Genomic DNA, 18,836 nt, shown 5'->3' with positions numbered 1-18,836 from the left:
AGGCCTCCTTGTATCAATCCTCTATAGACAGAAGCCTGGAAAGACCCAGTAGGTAAGAATGTTATTACATTATGCAACTGGAATATTGTATACCAGTGCTTTCTCTTTCCATTAAACAGCAATGAGGATTATGTATCATGTTTTTATTTTATGTAACACACTTCATGAAGTTGTTTTGTTTCTGCATCATTTTATATGATCATATTCAAGAATTTATGAAAATCAAGTGAAATATTTCTGGACTCCTTCACAGACTGAGAAATTCTCCTCTTCCCTGTCTCCTCTATAACCATATCTTTAAATGGGGATTATAAACAGCTAATTTTCAATACTGTTATATGATGCATTTAATATAGGGGTGGGCAAAAGTAGGTTGACAGTTATAATACAAATAAATAACACAAGAATAAATAGTAACACAGAATAAACTATTTTGCATATCCATACCTGAAAACTACTGTTGCCTATCCCTGTATATTTGAAAAATTTTATAAAACACATGTGTTCATTATACTCTTACCACACAAATGAGAATTATGTTCCTACCAGTAAATAAGGACTTACACTATATACCAAGCATTCTAAGTACATAAGCATATTCAGTCCTTAAGACACCATTCTGACTTAAGTACCATTATCCCCATTTTATCTCTGAGTATGCTGACACTTAGGCTCCATAACTTACTCAGTTTACTCACTTGACAAGGAGCAGAGACAAAGTAAAACTGACCCAAAATAGCTTGTAACCAACCACTAGCCCTGCCTTAAAAGTCTGCTGGTGTAAGTTCTGTCCGTGGGCTTTGTATATCATACTCTAAAATATTACAGAAATTCAGACACAGTTTGACAGCAGTATTGAATAATTCAAACTCCCAGCCACACTTTATCATCAACAACACATCTATGTATATAAAAGCCTAATATGCAAATTGTCCCCTCGAAAGTTTGACCAGGAGACCCAGAGTTTGATCGTTTGCTATGATGTGCACTGACCACCAGGGGGCGGTGTGGAACGAAGGAAGGCCTTGGCTGGCAGCCAGAAGACCCTGATTGTCACTGATCGCCAGCCAGGCCTAGGGACCCTACCCATGCACGAATTTCATGCACCGGGACTCTAGTATTTTCATAACATTAATTTGCCCTTCACTAGATTTCTCTCAACATAAGTAGAAGACTTTGTAAACTGGATTCATGAGTGCCATCCAATGACATGAATGTCACTAAGAAAGGAGCTCCCCAGTCCCTCTTTTTGTGTCTTTTTCTATCCACACCTGGACCTAAAATGTTTGAGTTTCAGAGTTCTGATCTGGCGTGAGGATTGCTGTAGACACACAGACCCTCACATGACAGACTGATGACAGCAAAACAGGTCTAGGAGAAGATGGGGCGCCCTCTTTGGAGGAGTGCGGGCAGATTCTGAGGTCTGCTCTGCCTCTGTGCTTGCAGAGCCAGCGTGCTCCATTTACCCACTGATAAAACCGTGATAACCCTGTGGGCTGGGTAAGACCACCTGTCAGTACAGCAGACAGCACTCGGCTGCCTCCTACGGGCTGCTGTGCTTTAGCTGCCACTGTTCATGCCATTGTAGCTAACGATGTGGCAGACAGCGGGCTATGTGATGTGTATCTCCGCTCACTGTCTTGAGTTACATACTCAGACTGAGAACCATGAGGAAAACGTCCCGCCATTAAGACCACTGACACCATTGAATACGAACGGTGAAAGGACACTTTACTAGTCTACTTGCTGACCAAATCACTAGCCATTGATTACTTAAACAGGAAATATTGGGGTTGCACTGTAATTTTTTAAGCTAAGATCATTAGGACAAGCCATAGGGAAGCCCTGAGGTAAGAAGTTTGTCTCATCAGGTGTCGGCCTCTTTCCCAGTCCTTCCCTGCATCCTGGCCCCCCTCCTCTGGATGATCTGTGTTGTTGGGACACTTCCTTATAGGGAACAGGTAGACAATACAAAGCATCAGACTGAATTGTCAGTCATAACGTATTACACTAATTGGAGAATTTTCACTTTAAAAGATGGTGATAGCCCTGGCTGGTTTTCTCAGTGGTTAGAGCGTCGGTCTGTAGACCGAAGGGTTCCAGGTTTGATTCCTGGTCAAGGAATCGAACATACCTTGGTTGCAAGTTCCCCAGCCCCGGTAGGGGCCCCTGTGGGAGGCAACCAATCAATGCATCTCTCTCACATCGATGTTTCTCTCCCCTCCCACTTTCTCTAGAAATCAGTGGGGGGAAAATATCCTCGGGTGAGGATTTTTACAAAAACTTTTTTAAGAAGATGATTATAAACTCATATCCACACAAAAATCCGCTTTGTTTATAATTGCCAAATTTGAAGCAACCAAGAAGCCCTTCAGTAGCTGAATGGGTAAGCAAACTGTGGCACAACCACATAAGGGAATGTTATTCAACAATAAAAAGAAATGGGCTATCAGCCAAAAAAAAAAAAAAAAGACAGGAGAAAATCTTAAAGGCATATTGCTAAATGAATGATGCCAATCTGAAAAGACTACTTTCTGGTGGCTCCAACTACATGGCATTCCAGAAAAGACAAAACCCTGTGGACAGTGAAAAGATCAGTGGTTGCCAGGCATCCGGGAGGGAGGGAGGAAGAGGTAGAGCATGGAGATGTCCAAGGAGGGGGGACATGACACTATTCTACAGGATGTGGTAGTGATGGACACATGTCCCACGTTGGTCAAAACTGATAGAATGCTCAACAAAACACATAAACCCTATATAAACTGTGGACTTTAATTACATTTAATAATAATATTACAATATAGTTCACCAACTGTGACAAATGTACCACACTAATAACAGATGTCAATAATAGGGGAAGCTGTATGCAAGGGTATATGTGGGACTCTCTATACTTTCCAATTACTTTTCCAGACACCTAAAACTGCTCTAAAAATAGTCTATTTTTTAAGTGACAATTACAAAGAAACTAGAGGCCCGATGCATAAAAATTCATGCACTCGGGGGTGGGGGGTGTCCCTCAGCCTGGCCTGCGCCCCCTCACAGTCTGGGAGCCCTCAGGAGATGTCCATCTGCCAGCTTAGGCCTGCTCCCCGGGGGATTGGGCCTAACTAAGCTGGCAGTCAGACATCCCTCTGACAGCCTGTGAGCCCTTAGCACTACTGCGAAGGCCGGAGAGGCTCCCGCCACCGCTCACAGCCATCAGCCCGGCTTGTGTCTGAGCAGAGCTCCCCCTGTGGGAGTGCACTGACCACCAGGGGGCAGCTCCTGTGTTGAGCATGTGCCCCCTGGTGGTCAGTGCATGTCATCGCGACCGGTCATCCCAGTCATTCTGCTATTAGGGTCAATTTGCATATTACCCTTTTATTATATAGGATAGTGTTTAATATCAAGGAATAAATTCCTAAAAATGCAGTTTGGGGGTTGGGGGAGAAGAGTTATAACACTGTTGCTAGCATATCCCACCCGTCTTTCTGGTTCACGTTAACCCCCTCCAACACCAACCACACTGCAGTGATTCCTTCTTGCAGCTCTGCAGGCCTGGCCAGTGACTTCAGGAAAAGGAGGAAGAGCGAGCCAGCCGTGGGGCAGCCGAGGGGTCTGGGGGACCCAAGGGCGAGCAGGACCAGCCCCGGCCGGGCGGACCTCCCGGGATCGAGCGCCACCCTGGCTCAGTCTTTCATTAGTTCTTCCCCTTCCTCCCCATCCAGAGCGAAAGGTAAACAGCCATGAATAGAAGTGTAAACAAGTTACTAGTGCATGTTTTAAGCTGGGTTTCCCTGTGAAGCTGGTCCAGGGATAACTATCCAGAGAGAGCATTTAAATGAACTTTTGGAACAATAGCTTTCTTCCTATACAAACTAACTCAGTTTGAGCCACCCAAGTGGTGTAAAGGAGTCTATCATCTGTTAATGCTTTTTTCCTTTCAAATATATCATTTTGGGGTGTTTTTTTTTGGGGGGGTGGGAACAAACTCAAAGTATCAATTTATTGGCAGGCTATTAAAGGATTACGTTTACAAACATGTGCATATTATCAAATTTTTCTAATGTTCTACAACTAGCAAAATTCATCAAATTTATAGAATTGGAATTAGAAGTAGCAACAGAGAACATTGTTGCCTAAAACAAATCGGGTTTTTTTAAAATTATTATTTAATTCTAGATAAAATCTGCCTAACCTGTGAAGTCATTTCTTTAATCGTCTGCTCTATATTTCGGGCAATATGCATATATACAGTAGACTATCCATCAATATAGTGTTCAATCCACAGCGGCACGGTGGTAAGAACCAACTGGTTTTCAGCCATAATTGTAAAACCTAGACACCACCAAGCCCTTTTTCCATACGACCTGTCTCCTCTCCGGAAATTCAGCGAGTTGTGCTGAGAGGGGGCAAGCTGCTCCTTCCAGCCCCTGAATCCTGTTGCGTGCACTAGTGCCACCGTAACGGGGATATGGCTAAGGCGGAGCCTGGAGATTGAACCAGTGTCGCTAGGCACCTGGGTCTGTACCAAATCTGGGGCTCCACAGTCTCCCCCAGCCTCCTGGGGTTGAGACAGAACCGAGAAGGAACTTGAAATGTGTGAAGAAAGCCGCCTCTCACAGGAGTTTCCATGAAATAGCACCGATTCCGCCACGTCTATCAAATGCAGGCACTAGAAGTGTGGCCACGTGGTAGTTAAAAGTGAGAGGGAGCTGGTTTGCGTGCAAAAGACAGGCTGGTTTTGATGCCTAGAGTCTGGATAGACAGAAGACACCAGCTCTGCTCTGTATCCTAATAAAGCTGTGAAAACTAACCAGTAGGTTCTGGGGGGAGGGGGGCCCTTTGACCCTGTCCTCAAATTAGCAAGGTTGCCTTTGTCAGAGTCAGCTCATCATGCAAGTGAATATCTTACGGTAACACATAGGTCACGAAATGCCCTGGAGTCTTTATGCTTGGATACCACCCGGAAGCTGAAAGAATTGATTGATTTAGCTACTTGTTTTCCTCCTGGGGAGTGTAAAGCCAACCTCCTTTCCCAAATACTACCTGTCTGCTTCTTATGTGCTTATTCACTTTCTAAGAATTTGGGAAGATTGCAAGGCAGGAGCTCAACAGAGTTATTTTCTTCCACTAGGTTTATTTCTAAGAAGAAAGGGCCTCCTCAGACGGACTTGGCCTCTCACTTATTAGTTAATTCAGCCAGGCACACGAAAAGCGTTTTCCCATACATGTTCCAAACTGAGGCCATGCTGAGCTCTCTGTTCTCAAAGGGTACATGAGGCTTTAAAAAGACCCTCCCTGGGGAAAAGCAGGACGCCTTTTACCTCTGGTGAGAGCTTTACATTATATATATCCAGCCACGCTCATGACAACCTGCCTACCAAAAGGCTCTAGGTAGAGCTAGTAAAGACGTAAGGGAGTTTTGTTTAAAGACACACTAGTTATTTTTTCTTCTCGGGAAAAGGTTAGCAGCCACAGTTCACAGCATCTTGATGCTGTCATTTCGGAAAATACTTTGTCTTATAGCTTTTCCCATCCAGTGCCCATGGAAAATTAACTAATACAGTTGTGGGAGTTTTAATTAAATGTAAATTTATAAATCACGCTTTCCCTTTCTACTAGTATACATCAAATGAGACTCAAATCCTGACCCTATTAACTTGATTATCCATATCATTTGGGGCATTCATTATTAAACCTTTACACTGCTACCAGGACACGCTGTTAGCATATAAGGTACTATATTATATTTGAGGCAAATAGCATTTGCAGAAAGATGTACGAAGTATTCAGTAGAAGCAGAAATAGGGCTTAGTAGCTATTGGTCGTATTAGCTACCCCAATGACGTTTTACGCATGGTTTTGTCAACTCTAATATCTATCTTGAAAGCTACGTGCGCTGCAAACGCAGTATCGTGCCTTAGAATTAGACTGTTCTCTCTGGAAGTGAAGCTCCGAGGGTACCAATGCGTCTATATTAAACCCGCTGCCTTCTCTCGCTGCCTGTCTGTCTGTCTGATGCTAACTGACCTCCTCTCCTCTCTGTGAAACTTTTAACCTCTTCACACGTCTCTCTCCCACCACGCTGCTCCGGATTGAAAGGTGGGGATGATAGCAAAATGTGTGCCCCCCTTTGCAGCTGCTCGGGGCCCCGCGGCCGGCCCTGCCAGGAGGTCGATGACTGTCCCCCTGACAGACAGCATCTGGACGTCCCGCGCGACTCGCAGCGGGCCCTCGCCTTCAGAAACGGCTGGCAGATGGCCCGGCAGGACGCCGAGGTCTGGAGCAGCGCCGAGGAGGCCGCGTCCCCCAAAATCAAGTCCCGCAGCTGCGACGACCTCCTGAACGACGATGGCGGCGGCTTCCCGGACCCCAAAGCCAAGTCGGAGAGCATGGGCTCCCTGCTCTGCGAAGAGGACGCCCAGGGGGGCTGCCCGGTGCCGTGGGCATCCCCCTTCCTCCAGGAGGCCAGGGCCACCGGCAGGTCCCGGCTGCGCCACGGCTCGGCCCACAACGCCCCGGGCTTCCTGAAAATGTACAAGAAGATGCACCGCATCAACCGCAAGGACCTGCTGAGCTCCGAGGTGATGTGCTCCGTGCGGTCCAGGGTCCTGCAGTACGAACAGGAGCCGCACGCCCCGGGCCTGCTCCACGGATGGAGCCAGCCCTCCGCCGACGAGGTGCCCAGGGACATGGTCCCCACCCGCATCTCGGAGTTCGAAAAGCTGATCCAGAAGTCCAAATCCATGCCCAACCTGGGGGAGGAGATGCTGTCCCCGGCGGTCCTCGAGCCCCAGCACCACGCGCTGGGCCCCACCAGGCGCTTCTCCATCGAGTCCTTGCTGGAGGAAGACAACCCGGGCAGGCACCCTTGCCCGGGACCAGGGAGCTGCACGTCCAAAACCCTGGTGCCCATCCACATTGAGGTCACCAGCGAGGAGCCGCCGAGAACCCATCTGGAGCTGTCGGACAGCGACCAGGACGGGGTGGTGTCCGAACACAGCGACTGCATGCACGTCGAGGGGTCGTCCTTCTGCAGCGAGAGCGACTTCGACCACTTCTCGTTCACCTCCTCGGAAAGCTTCTACGGGTCCAGCCACCACCACCACCACCACCACCATCACCGGCACCTCGTCAGCTCCTGCAAAGGCCGGTGCCCGGCCTCTTACACTCGGTTCACCACGATGCGAAAACACGAAAGAGCGAAACATGAACCTCCCGAAGAGCCCAGAAGACATGACCCGGACGCCGGCCTCTCCAAACTGGCCTTTCTAGTCAGCCCCGTGCCTTTCCGGAGGAAAAAGCATTCGCCGCCCAAAAAACAGACGGAAAAGGCAACATGCAAAACGGCCGTATTCGAGGCTCTGGACTCGGCCCTTAAAGACATTTGTGACCAAATTAAGGCTGAAAAGAGAAGGGGGAGTTTGCCGGACAACAGTATCTTGCACCGTCTGATCAGTGAACTGCTGCCGGACGTCCCCGAGAGGAACTCCTCGCTGAGAGCTCTAAGAAGGAGCCCCATGCCCCAGGCTTGCCACCCGCTGCCCCAAGACGGTGCTACCCACTGCCCGTGGTACCAGAACGGCTGTGGGAGGATGCCCCACAGTGCCTCTCTCCAAGACATGGACACCAATAGCAACTACCACCCAGACCACGACAGTGCCCTGGGTCTGCCAGGTGGACGAACCTTTCTTTGTTTCTCCTTGTGGTTCACATACCCACCCTCCAGCTCTGTCATTTTCCATCCCCACATCTCATCACTCCTGAGCTGTGAGCCCACCTGGCACCATTGCTGTGCACACGCCCCTCACCCCGTAGTTCTCATTTTTTCCGTGGGATGGTTGGACGTGGTGTGTGTGTGGCTGGACGTGATCACCAGTTCACAAAAATTTACTCATGCGAAATTGAAAGGGAAAATGGTTTTGTAGCTCGATGTTAGGGTTGAGACGACTGTTAGTTACAACACAACAAGAAATTAAACACGTTACCAATTTTAAAAGATGTCAAGGCAACCCGTAATTGACTAGCGGTCTCCTTAAGAGATTAACACCTTTGCACTAGCTCCTTTATTGTTGGGAAATGAATCAAAAGCAATAGTTTAATGACTAATTTTTTCCTTGATTTTTTTTAAAACTTTGTAGTCATTCACTCGATAAGTACTTTGCTTATAGTCTATATAGAACGTACTACAGCAAAATACTCTAGGAAGCAAAACTGAAATATGTAGCAAAGTAATTGGTGGGTGATTACAAGAGACTAGGATTTGTGTAATAACTTTCTCCACTTGAAGGGCACAATTAGGGTACATTTTTTGTGAATGTATCTTTAAGCTGTTTATGTATAACAGTCTCATTTCCGTCACTCAGTGTACTCATTTTCTCTTCCATTCCATTGCTTAATTTATCTATTTTCTATTTCTGCTACAATAATCCTCTATTGACATTAGAATTAGGCCATTTAAGTTAAGCGTGACTCTCAACTCTGTTTTCATGGATGGATTATCACCTTGAATTGGCAACACAAGGACAGACAGCAATTCAGATGCAGAAAATGTTTTTTTGAGGGTTACAGAACTGAAAAGCGCAAAGTGTTTTGATATCTTTATACAGTTGTTTTCATTAATCCTTAAGGTGCAACTGTTTTCTATGTAGATTTTAAGAAGTTGGATCACCAGACGTTGTACCCGACATTGCAAAATGTTTCACATACATTATCCAGTGAACACTGGCATCAGCCTGGGTGATAGGGATTATTATAGGCACTGTTTTACAATGAAGGAAACGGAGACCCAGAGAGGACAATAAACTTGACCACGAGTATGTCGAGAGAAGGTAGCACTAACAGATTTAAACCCCTAACACTTCAGAATTTGTAATATAGACTATATCTCTATGGGCAAAAAAGAGACATAACTCAAGCTTCATATTAATGTAGCATATGGCTCACTTGTTAATTCTCATTGCACAACTTCACTATATTATTAGTATTTATCTTTGCTCTACTTATACTATGCAACATGATTCAAAAACAACAAATTAGCATTTTCAAAATCAATTTCTACAATTTGAAATTCTCACTGACTGAGTCCTGTCAGCATCTAATTTTTTAAATAAATTAGCTACCTTTTCCAGTTATTCAAAATCCTAGTTTAATCACCACTCAACAGTATAGAGTATGTACTATCAGTAAGGCATGAGTTCAGAGGGCTTTGCAATGCATTTAAAGGGTATTTTATTCAAATATTTACTTTTCCAGTTGTGTTTAGCAAAAGTAATTTAAAATTTATGATCACTATGAGAGCCCTATGATCATAAAAATATGTTAATTTACAGTGAAAAAATACTGCACATAAACCTCTGGCATTCACGAAAATAACTGGTTAAGTTTACCTGAAATATTATTGTCATGTTACCTTCCTAAGCCTAGAGACTCCACTCCTCACAGAGAGTTAGGCCTTTATCTTTATCTGTCATGGAACTGACATCCCACCTACTATCAGTGGACAATTCTTCCTTGTCATCAAAGCCGTCAAAACCTTTAGACCATGTTTTCTTTTTATAAATCGGTATTTCTCATCCTTACAGATGGATTTATTTCACAGTTACTGCATCTTGTTATTCAACATAACTACATTTATTAAAGGGATAAGAGAAAGAATTTACAAATTTTGACCCAGTTATACTGGTAAAATTTTATAACATAGGCTACTGGAATACTTTGAGTTACATTTCCACATATAAATGTGTAAAGTATAAGATAACTATTAAGAGATCCTTGCAATCATAATTCTGTAGAGTAACTAATTATTTATACTTTGCTTTAAGGGGAACAAAAACAATTCACTATTTCATAAGCAAGTTGGCAACAGACGTGATACTTTCTATTTCGAGAATATTTATCCCTTTGTTTCTTGGAATAAATATTTACTTCCTGATAAGCTAAGTTGAGCACAAGCTAAGAACAGAAATAAGGCCCAAGTCAAGTCTCAGTAAATATTTAAAAACAGAGAGAGGGAGAGAATGGACATGATCATAGTTATGTCATCATCATACTTTCTTTTTCTTTACTACATTCTTAAATTGTTGCTCCACAAAATGTCCATCTTCTATAGGCCTTAAAATAGTCATTATAAGTTGAAGGCAAAAAGAATAGAAATAGAAAATGTTTAAAATTCTTCGAGATGAAAAATTCCTGCAACTATGAACTTTCTGGCCTGGAGGATGCTGTATAATTACATCAGCAGTGCAACAATTATATTTATAGGTACGACGATAATACTTCTGCAACCTCAGGTAATGTTCCTTTTGAAATGCCCTGTTTTTATGTCTAATGTCACAACTGTATGATTCCTTATGAGTTTCATACCCATGTTCTCCATTGTGGTGTCTCTCCATATTTTAAGGGGGGAAATAGTTGTCACCAGGAAAAATAGCTAAACACGTCTGCTTTGAATAGGTGGGTACTCACTCTCACCCTGTCCTTTCCAATAGACCGCGAGTCCCCTAGAAGTTACGCGTCCACTGTGGCTGACTTGGGGAGGAGCGCACCAAGGGAAAGAAGAGGAACTCCAGAAAAAGAGGTAGTTTGTTCAATAGCATTTAAGTGTTTGTCAATAGGATACCTGAAAACGTTGCCAGTCAAAGTTACATCCAAAACCAGTGAAGAACACAGACTAAAAACATAAAAATGACAATAGAGAAACTTAGAACGTTTTCCCTGGAGCTCGAGCAAAGGACTGGAGAGTTTGCATTCTGACCCCAGCTGCAGATCGGCTCCAGCTGCAGCCCAGCTGTGGCAATGAGACCTCTGTGCATCTGGACCTCACACCCATGAATGGGCAGTCGTGGTCTAAAAGCATCTGCAAACTCCTGGCCCAGTGATGTAGGGAGAGCCCTAGGTCAACCATCTTGCAGATCAATACAAAGGCTATATAGATATTTGTTGCTGGCCTGCTTTTGTTGGTGAGGGTCCCTCAAAAACCACTGCCCCGTAAGAGATCAACCACAGGACTTGTATGCATGCATATAAGCATAACCAATGGACACAGACAATAGGGGGGTGAGGGCCTGTGCAGGAGCGGGAGCAGGCTGGGAGAGGTCAATGGGAGAAAAGGGAGACATATGTAATACTTTCAACAATAAAGAATTAAAAAAAAAAAAAAAACACAACACTGTCCCTGGGCACCACCTACCTACTAGCTCTTGACCAATGCCTTGAGCCAGGCCTGGAGCTCTGGCTCACACTACCTTGGAGTCATAAGGGTCTGGTGGGGTCTGAAGGCTGGTCTTGGACTGGCAGCCCCTCCAGGAGCATCTCTGTAGGTGTCTGATAAAGTCCTGTGCCCGTGGGACTCCCCGCCAAAAGAAGTCAAGAATGGTCCAGGCTGCCTGAATCACAGGGGAAAGAGTGGGGTGAGGGACTCATTGCGAAGTAGGGAAGGAAGAGGTGGAGTAGCTAGCTTACCGGTGCCCCAGTCAGATCCACGGGCCCCACGGTTTGATGGGAAGCACACGTCACATGTCATGACTAAAAGATGAGCAGCCGGTGTACCATGTGCTGAAGAATTCCTGAACCCTCCGGGGATGCAAGACCATCCAGCCTATACTGTTGGCCACTAAACAGCCTCCCAGCGATAACTGGGCTAATGTTTCTCTGCTACTATGTTCATACGTGTTTAGAAAAAGGGATGATGACTTCCTTCCCAACTTTCACCAGTCTTTTTATTACGATTCAGAAAGAGCTGTGCCAATACATAAGACATAGATAACTGACTCCACAGTTATCCCAGGAAATGCCTTGGTTACAGCCAAAATTATACCTGGGGCAGAATCCTCTGCAGACATTTTATTCCCCTATTATGGCATTCATCTACCTTAGTTGCTAAGATGAAATATGACTTTCAATAGTTATGGTGAATAAGCTATCTATTATATTCCTGCTATAGCTTAAGCATCTAAATGATTGATTTATTCATAAATTGCATATAGAATTTACATTATATATTTTTAATCATTCCTTGAGGTTTCACTTCTCTTTAATTCCTATAAAACTGCTTTCTTATAGGAAACCCAAAATTTTAAGTTAGTGCTAATCATTTTTCTTCCTTTCCAGAAATTGCCTGCAAAAGCTGTTTATGATTTTAAGGCTCAGACATCTAAGTAAGTAAGATAAGTTCATCATATGATTTAAGTTGGCTATATATAATACTTTACGAGATAAATATTGCAATGGGACATGTTCAAATAATGCAGCAATCCACTCTAATTAAATGGTTCCTTCTGAATTAACTGGAATGTGGGTAATTTTATTTTCATTTTGAGTTTAGTTGAGAATCATTGAGTTTTAAACTATACTAAACATATTACAGCACAATGAATTCAAATGGGTAGGTAAAACAAAAAAAGAAATTAAGCATCTTTGTTTCTCGAATTTTCGTGTCAAGATGAAGTAAAAATAAAGAGTTGGGGAGTAATTAACACTTCCTGGGAGAATTTGATAACATTCATTTATCCAACTAAATCAAGGATAGTTTGCGGGGTTGAAGACTAGAACTGTGCACAGATTCCCACCATAAAATCTCCATGTATCAACACTCAAAGCTTAGCGATTCCAGTTTGGCTTAGTGGCTAGAGCGTTGGCTGCAGACTAAAGGGTCCTGGGTTCAACTCCAGTCAAGGGCACATGCCCGGGTTTTAGGATCAATCCCCAGTAGGGGACATGCAGGAGGCAGCCAATTAATGATTCTCTCTCATCACTGATGTTTCTATTTCTCTCTCTCTCCCTTCCTCTCTGAAATCAATAAAAATATGTTGTTGTTGTTTAAAAAAAAAAAAAAAGCTCAGCAAGTCTGAGCAACATTCTCTCCTGTGGCCTTTGATATTGGTGTTGTCATACTCCTGTGTTGCAATACTTTCTTTCCCTTTTTTCTTTAGACTCTTGTTCATCAGATGGGCACGTGGTTGAGGAAAGTCAGTACAGGTACTAGGTACATGAGTTGGCTCAAATGGGAGGGAGTCTGCCACCTCTCAGTGGCCCATGTGCCCGGACCTTATTTAAGAAACTTCAGTCTCTATCAGAATTCAAGATATTAAATTCATTGTAAATTGGCATAAAATTACACTGCATAGTTTAGACTGAATATATACAATAACCCAAATATTAATTCATGAAAATGCATATTATATAAATTCATTGTTCCAGAGTCTGTCTCTAGTAGAAGACAGAGAGAAAATAAAATCATTCAGAATTGGCTGAGGCTGCTGAGATAGGGAATGAACCAAATAACAAACATGCTATTTAGAAATGAAGATGTTGAACACGGCTTAAATCTGGTGTTAATAAAAAAAATTCCTAAAAGAAAAGCTTACATTTTTAAAATTATTAGAGAAGTAGCATCTGCTTTGTGTCTACTATACTATGGTCCTCACTACTACTGATTTTTGAATATAGTGTGACAATTGGAGGATGCATATTGGTTTTATAAAATAATGATACAGAACACGTGAATTTCATTTCTTCTTTGTGACAGTCCAAGGTTAGCAAAGGCTCGGGGAAGCCTGCTCTTCCACCGGCCGCCTGTGGGAGCATCAACCCCACAGACCTAAGGGTCACCCGCACCAACCCTCCCGTAAAGCTCTTCCTAATCCAACTAAGCCTAATGGTGTATGCCTCAGAGAAGCAGGTTAAATAGTCACCATGGAAGCCATCCCATAATTTTAGGAAGAGAAAACTGTTTCCCTCCCACCATAAATAAATATATCCTTTTGCAGCTTCATCCCATTCCTCTTGCTCTGCTCTGCTCTCATACACGTAGAGCTGTTGCTCATCATCCCTGTGCAATGACCTATTTGCAACCAAAGTCAAGGTTTCGGCCAACTCGGGCAGCTTTCAGAGGCTCCCACGCCCAGCCAGCACGGAAAGATACGGAAGGGCTAGCCTCATTTTTAAGCCATTTCCATTAATGCCCAGACAGGAGCGCTTTTCGTGCCTAACATCTAACAGGCAAGAGATGGATACCTGTTTTAAATAAATATCTATTTTAAAAGCTATTTTTATTTACCTAATACATGAAATGTAGTTAATTTTAAAAAATACAGCTATGTAATTCCTCCAATGTAATGCCTCCATTGTTAAACAGGAAAACGAGGTAAAATCACATTTCCAAAGGTATAATGTTGTGAGCAAATCCTAAGAATTTGTAAGGCAAATCCTTATCCAACTGGGCTCGACAGATTTTTTTTTATAACGGCCACACATACAAAATGGAAGACATCCCCACACGCTACAATATATTTAATTTAATTTAAAAAAAATAAATTTGCAGTGAATATTATAAAAATAGATATATTACTCACAATTCGGGTGTACTGGAATATTTTCAGCTGAAAATTCTCACCAAAAAAAAAAAAAAAAAATCTTAAAGTTGGTCTATGTAAATGCTTATGGCGTACAATGGTATAAGTATCAGAAGTATATTTCCCGGCCGAATGCAGGTCTAGTGACCTTAAGAATAATTGCTCTTCATCAAGAAAAACCCATCTGAGCATGTCTCTCCCAGGGAGCTGTCGTTTAAGAAAGGAGACACTGTCTACATCCTCAGGAAAATCGACCAGAACTGGTACGAGGGAGAGCACCACGGGCGAGTGGGCATCTTCCCCATCTCCTACGTGGAGGTAAGTCCTCTCCCGGCCCTCTCACGCGGGTGCTCATCCCAGGGTCCTCGCGGATCAGGAATAAACAACTGTTTTCCTCCTAGAAACTCTCACCTCCTGAGAAAGCACAGCCCGCAAGGCCGCCGCCCCCAGCCCAGCCTGGAGAGATCGGAGAAGCTATCGCCAAATACAATTTCAACGCGGACACCAACGTGGAGCTGTCGCTGAGAAAGGTACCCGGGCTGCCTTCTGACCTGGTGCCTTTCAAAGGCTGTCTTCCTCCTCAGACATGTCTGTGTTTCCGTAAAGAAAGGACAGAGCTCTCCCTGGGCCACTGCTTCCTGCCCCTCCTGGTGTCCAGATGAGGTCCCTGTGGGACTCAAAGCTCCTCAGAGGGGCTTCCCTTCCCAGGGGCGCCTTGGCCTGAGCACCATGGAGTTGAACTTGTGGAAAGGCATCAAAAGGAAAAGCACTTCAATAGACTGCAAAAGATTGTTCTGCTGCTGCCTTCTCGTTCCGTTTCTTTTCAAATTTTAATTAGTATGTTTATCTTGGAGTCATGAGGCTGTTTCTTCCTGGGGAGCCTTTTTCCTTCTCTAGGCCTCATGACTGACCCCCTGTTTCACTGGAAGCCTAGCCAATCCTAGTGCCTCTTCCTAGCAGTTGGGAAAGCACGCGACCTCGCTGCTTTACACGGCTGAGAATGGTTCCATGATGGTTTTCGGTGTTTGCTAAGCAATCATGTCTGTTTGCTTGAGGCACCTGTATGTTTGCCCACCACGTAGACTAGACGGTGGTTACAAGCGGGCGGGCCAAGAGCGCCTCCTGCCTGTGGTGAATGCAGGGAAGGACCCCTGTCCTCCTCCTGGCTCCAGAGCCTCGCCTCCTCCTCGCCTGGGAGACCTGGGTCTGCACCATCGACAGATTCTCTCCTACCCTCCAAGCTGCCGCACAGCATCTGTGTCAGCTTGTTTCATACTTTCCGTCGAAGCTTCCGCCAATGCAATTATAGCTCGAGCAGTAGCCTGGCATCAGCCTCGTGCTGGTGTGTTACAGAGAGAAGCAGTGCAATTTTAAGATGCAGGGAGAGCCACTTAGCTTTGGTACGTCCTGCTCTGTGGCAGGGGGGACAGTTTGTATAAACCACCCAGCATTTGCGAAAAGCAAGCTTTCGCTTTGAGTAGCCCTGACAAAGGCCTGCCTACGGTGCTGAAGCTCTGACCTTGTGTCAGTCGCCTCTCTCGTCCTCGCAGGTGCAGCTGCCCAAACTTCCGCATGATCTGCTGGATGCAGCTGCGCGGAGTTTCAGTGTCTAACCCAGTGGTTCTCAACCTTGGCTGCGCATTAGAATCACCTGGGAATCCTTTTAAAATCCTGATTTCTGGGCCTCATCCTCCGGAAATTCTGTTTCTTGGTTATGGGGTGGGGCCACAACATTAGTAACAAAGAAGCAGAATTTGCCGAGGATGAGGCCCAGAAATCAGGATTTTAAAAAGATCCCCAGGTGATTCTAATGTGCAGCCAAGGTTGAGAACCACTGCACTGGACGAACCACATCTTGCCCGTTTATTTCTGGGCCACGTGTGGTTTCGAGTTAAAATTTAAACTGTTTTGTGGCATTGGCTTGATCACTGCAGGTGTCAGGCATAGTGACTGTAGAAAGTTCTATTATTCCAAAAGCCAGGGGCTCTATAAACAGGCTTAATGGCCACTGTGGCGTGGCGATCCATCACTCAGCATGGATGCCGGTGTGAGGCCGTCTGCATGCAGACCAGGCGGGTGTCGGCCCTGGCCACAGACGTGGATTAACACGAGGGCTGTCTTGGCGCCACCCCATTGGCTCCACCCTTTGTTACTAGTGAGCATGTGTAGGGTAAAAAGAAAAACGGTGTGCCATTCAACTTCGTCCCTTCCGGAGGCTGGTTCCTGCAACCACCTCAGGCACGCCGTCACAGAGCTGAGTCACAGACCCTTTCAGAAGCTCTTCCTTCCTGTGGAAGCTCGTTCTGTGGACTGTCCATGACAGGGTGCTGCTGCCTAGGAGACGTTGCCCATTAAACCGTTCTGCTTTTTGACATTACACAAGTCATTTCACACGGAACCAGTATGAGCACGCATGAGCCCATTCACATTAACCAGGCACCCTTAGGGAAAGATGTCGTGCATGGGTGACTAAATGGCATATATGTTGATCAGCTATAATTTGGGAATGAACTGAGACTTTAGTTGCCTTCTCCTGACTAAATAAAACTGGAAGTATAACACTCTCCCAAATGAAAAACTATTGTTTGTTAGAAAACGTTGGCAATTGTATTTCTGATGTTGTCACCTCCCTACTTACAATGCATTTTCTTCATGTTCATTACAGGGAGACAGAGTTATTCTTCTCAAAAGAGTTGATCAGAACTGGTACGAAGGTAAAATCCCAGGAACCAACAGACAAGGCATCTTCCCTGTTTCCTATGTAGAAGTCGTGAAGAGGAACACAGCCAAAGGCGCCGAGGACTACCCCGACCCTCCAATACCCCACAGCTACTCGAGTGATAGAATCCACAGCTTAAGTTCCAACAAGGTAAGAAGACATTTAGCATATTAGTAGAACACTGGGGAGCTTGGAGTAAGATAATAGCTGATATTAGATCATTAAGAACATCGTCTTTATCGCAAAGCAAGGGATTTACATGTTACGCTTCCAAGTTTGAGTGACAAGTCAAGTCAATATAACTTAATTTTCCTTATGGGTACTGGCATAAAAGTTTAATGCTTGATTTTGAGAATTTCATTTTCGAAATAAAATACTGAAAGAGAAAAAGTGGTATCATAAGAGCCTATATTATAGAGAAATATACCTGCTTTCTGAAACTCTGGTTTTTTGAAATGTGATTTTTTTCTAAAGCTTAATTTTATATATGTATATATTAAATGGATTATATACATATGTATGTATGCATATATAGATAAATCAATAGATCCCAAAATGGTTTATTTCAAAGTACATGGTAATTAGGTTGAAAAATTCTGTATAAGTCTTGAGATTTTTTTAATATAGAAAGAGAAATAGAGTAAAATTTTAAAGTGCTTATTAGACTGAATGAAAATATCATTGGTTATTAGGGGCCCTCATGTGTAGTTCATAGTTTTAGGGTAATTATGTACCAGTTCTACTATCTCACTTGAGCTAGTGGCTGAAGATAATTATCTTTCTCAATATCTGGTCTAAAAGGAACTTTGCTCCCTGAACTGGTTAACTAGAAAAGGCTATTCTACTTTCTTTACTCATAATGTGAATTTCTTTTCTTAATTTTCTGTTAAGTTATAATATAGTGACCTCTTCTTATGGATGGTATTTAGGTATTTCTTTCAACTTTTTATTAACCTCCAAATATAAAACTTTAAATTACCAAGGAATTAGTTTCAAAATATTGTAAGTACTTCCGAACATTTAAAAAGTGTATGATGTTGCATAATTTATTGATTATTTTAATAAATAATTAAGATCAAGGCTAGGACATGGGAAATAAACCATCTAGAGCCAGCAACATAACATCAACATTGGATGTTGTACAGTCATTTCATGTTCCAATGCCAGACCACCTCAAGATAGCACCCCCAGTGCCCTAACCCTCTCCTTGAAAATGAGTCTTAGGAGGATTTCACAAAAGCAAATACTAGTAATTTAAGATCTCCTATTTTAAGAGAAGCATTTTCTTTAAAAGGGCAAAGGTTGGCATTATATTCATTCTACTTCTCTTTGAAGAATGGGTTTCAGTTGCAGGGTAATTATTCTCAATCCATTATCATTGGGCAATGGAACCATTTGGTACCGTCCAATTTTGGTTGATTGGTTATAAACTTTTCCAGAATCTTCTTCAGTATATCTACTTCACTACCAGAGCTTAGCACTTAGAGATCAACATTCTTCCTTTAGTAGTTCCTACTGATAAATGAAAATATAGGAATCCTCATCTGCATATTTGGCTTATCCACTACTCAGTCATCTTAAATGAATGAACTACCAAATAAATTCAAAGCAACTGTACTTTCAAATAAAATTTTATAAGAAAAAATAAGCATGTACCTCTACAAAGGCTTATTTTAATATTTAAGAAATTCTTCCATAATGTCCTAATTAATATTAGCATGTAATATTTTAGATCACAGTGTTTTAATCTTCGTTGTGAATATGATTTAAATGTATTT

The 18,836-nt window shown here is 43.4% G+C and overlaps 1 protein-coding gene across 8 annotated transcripts in view; it reads left to right on the top strand.

Moving 5' to 3' along the window:
• The window catches only part of SORBS2 (sorbin and SH3 domain containing 2), a gene marked incomplete at its 5' end in the record, with an annotated part of 197,303 nt that overhangs the window by 157,718 nt on the left and 20,749 nt on the right, over positions 1 to 18,836 (top strand). For 5 of the 8 annotated variants that reach the window (XM_081084089.1, XM_081084088.1, XM_081084094.1 and 2 more), the window contains 7 exons: positions 3 to 52; positions 3,531 to 3,718; positions 10,476 to 10,564; positions 12,097 to 12,143; positions 14,543 to 14,657; positions 14,741 to 14,869; positions 17,005 to 17,208. In XM_081084089.1, coding sequence (XP_080940215.1) covers positions 3 to 52; positions 3,531 to 3,718; positions 10,476 to 10,564; positions 12,097 to 12,143; positions 14,543 to 14,657; positions 14,741 to 14,869; positions 17,005 to 17,208 — 822 coding nt within the window. Of the gene's footprint in view, positions 1 to 2; positions 53 to 3,530; positions 3,719 to 6,087; positions 7,663 to 10,475; positions 10,565 to 12,096; positions 12,144 to 14,542; positions 14,658 to 14,740; positions 14,870 to 17,004; positions 17,209 to 18,836 lie in introns of all 8 variants that reach the window. The other 3 variants (XM_081084087.1, XM_081084090.1, XM_081084091.1) reach the window with 1 other exon arrangement.

Source organism: Myotis nattereri, assembly GCF_964212035.1.
Source record: "Myotis nattereri genome assembly, chromosome: 2".
Classification (NCBI taxonomy): Eukaryota; Metazoa; Chordata; class Mammalia; order Chiroptera; family Vespertilionidae; genus Myotis; species Myotis nattereri.
Note: the sequence above shows the minus strand (reverse complement) of the source record. Positions and strands in the feature narration are given on the sequence as shown.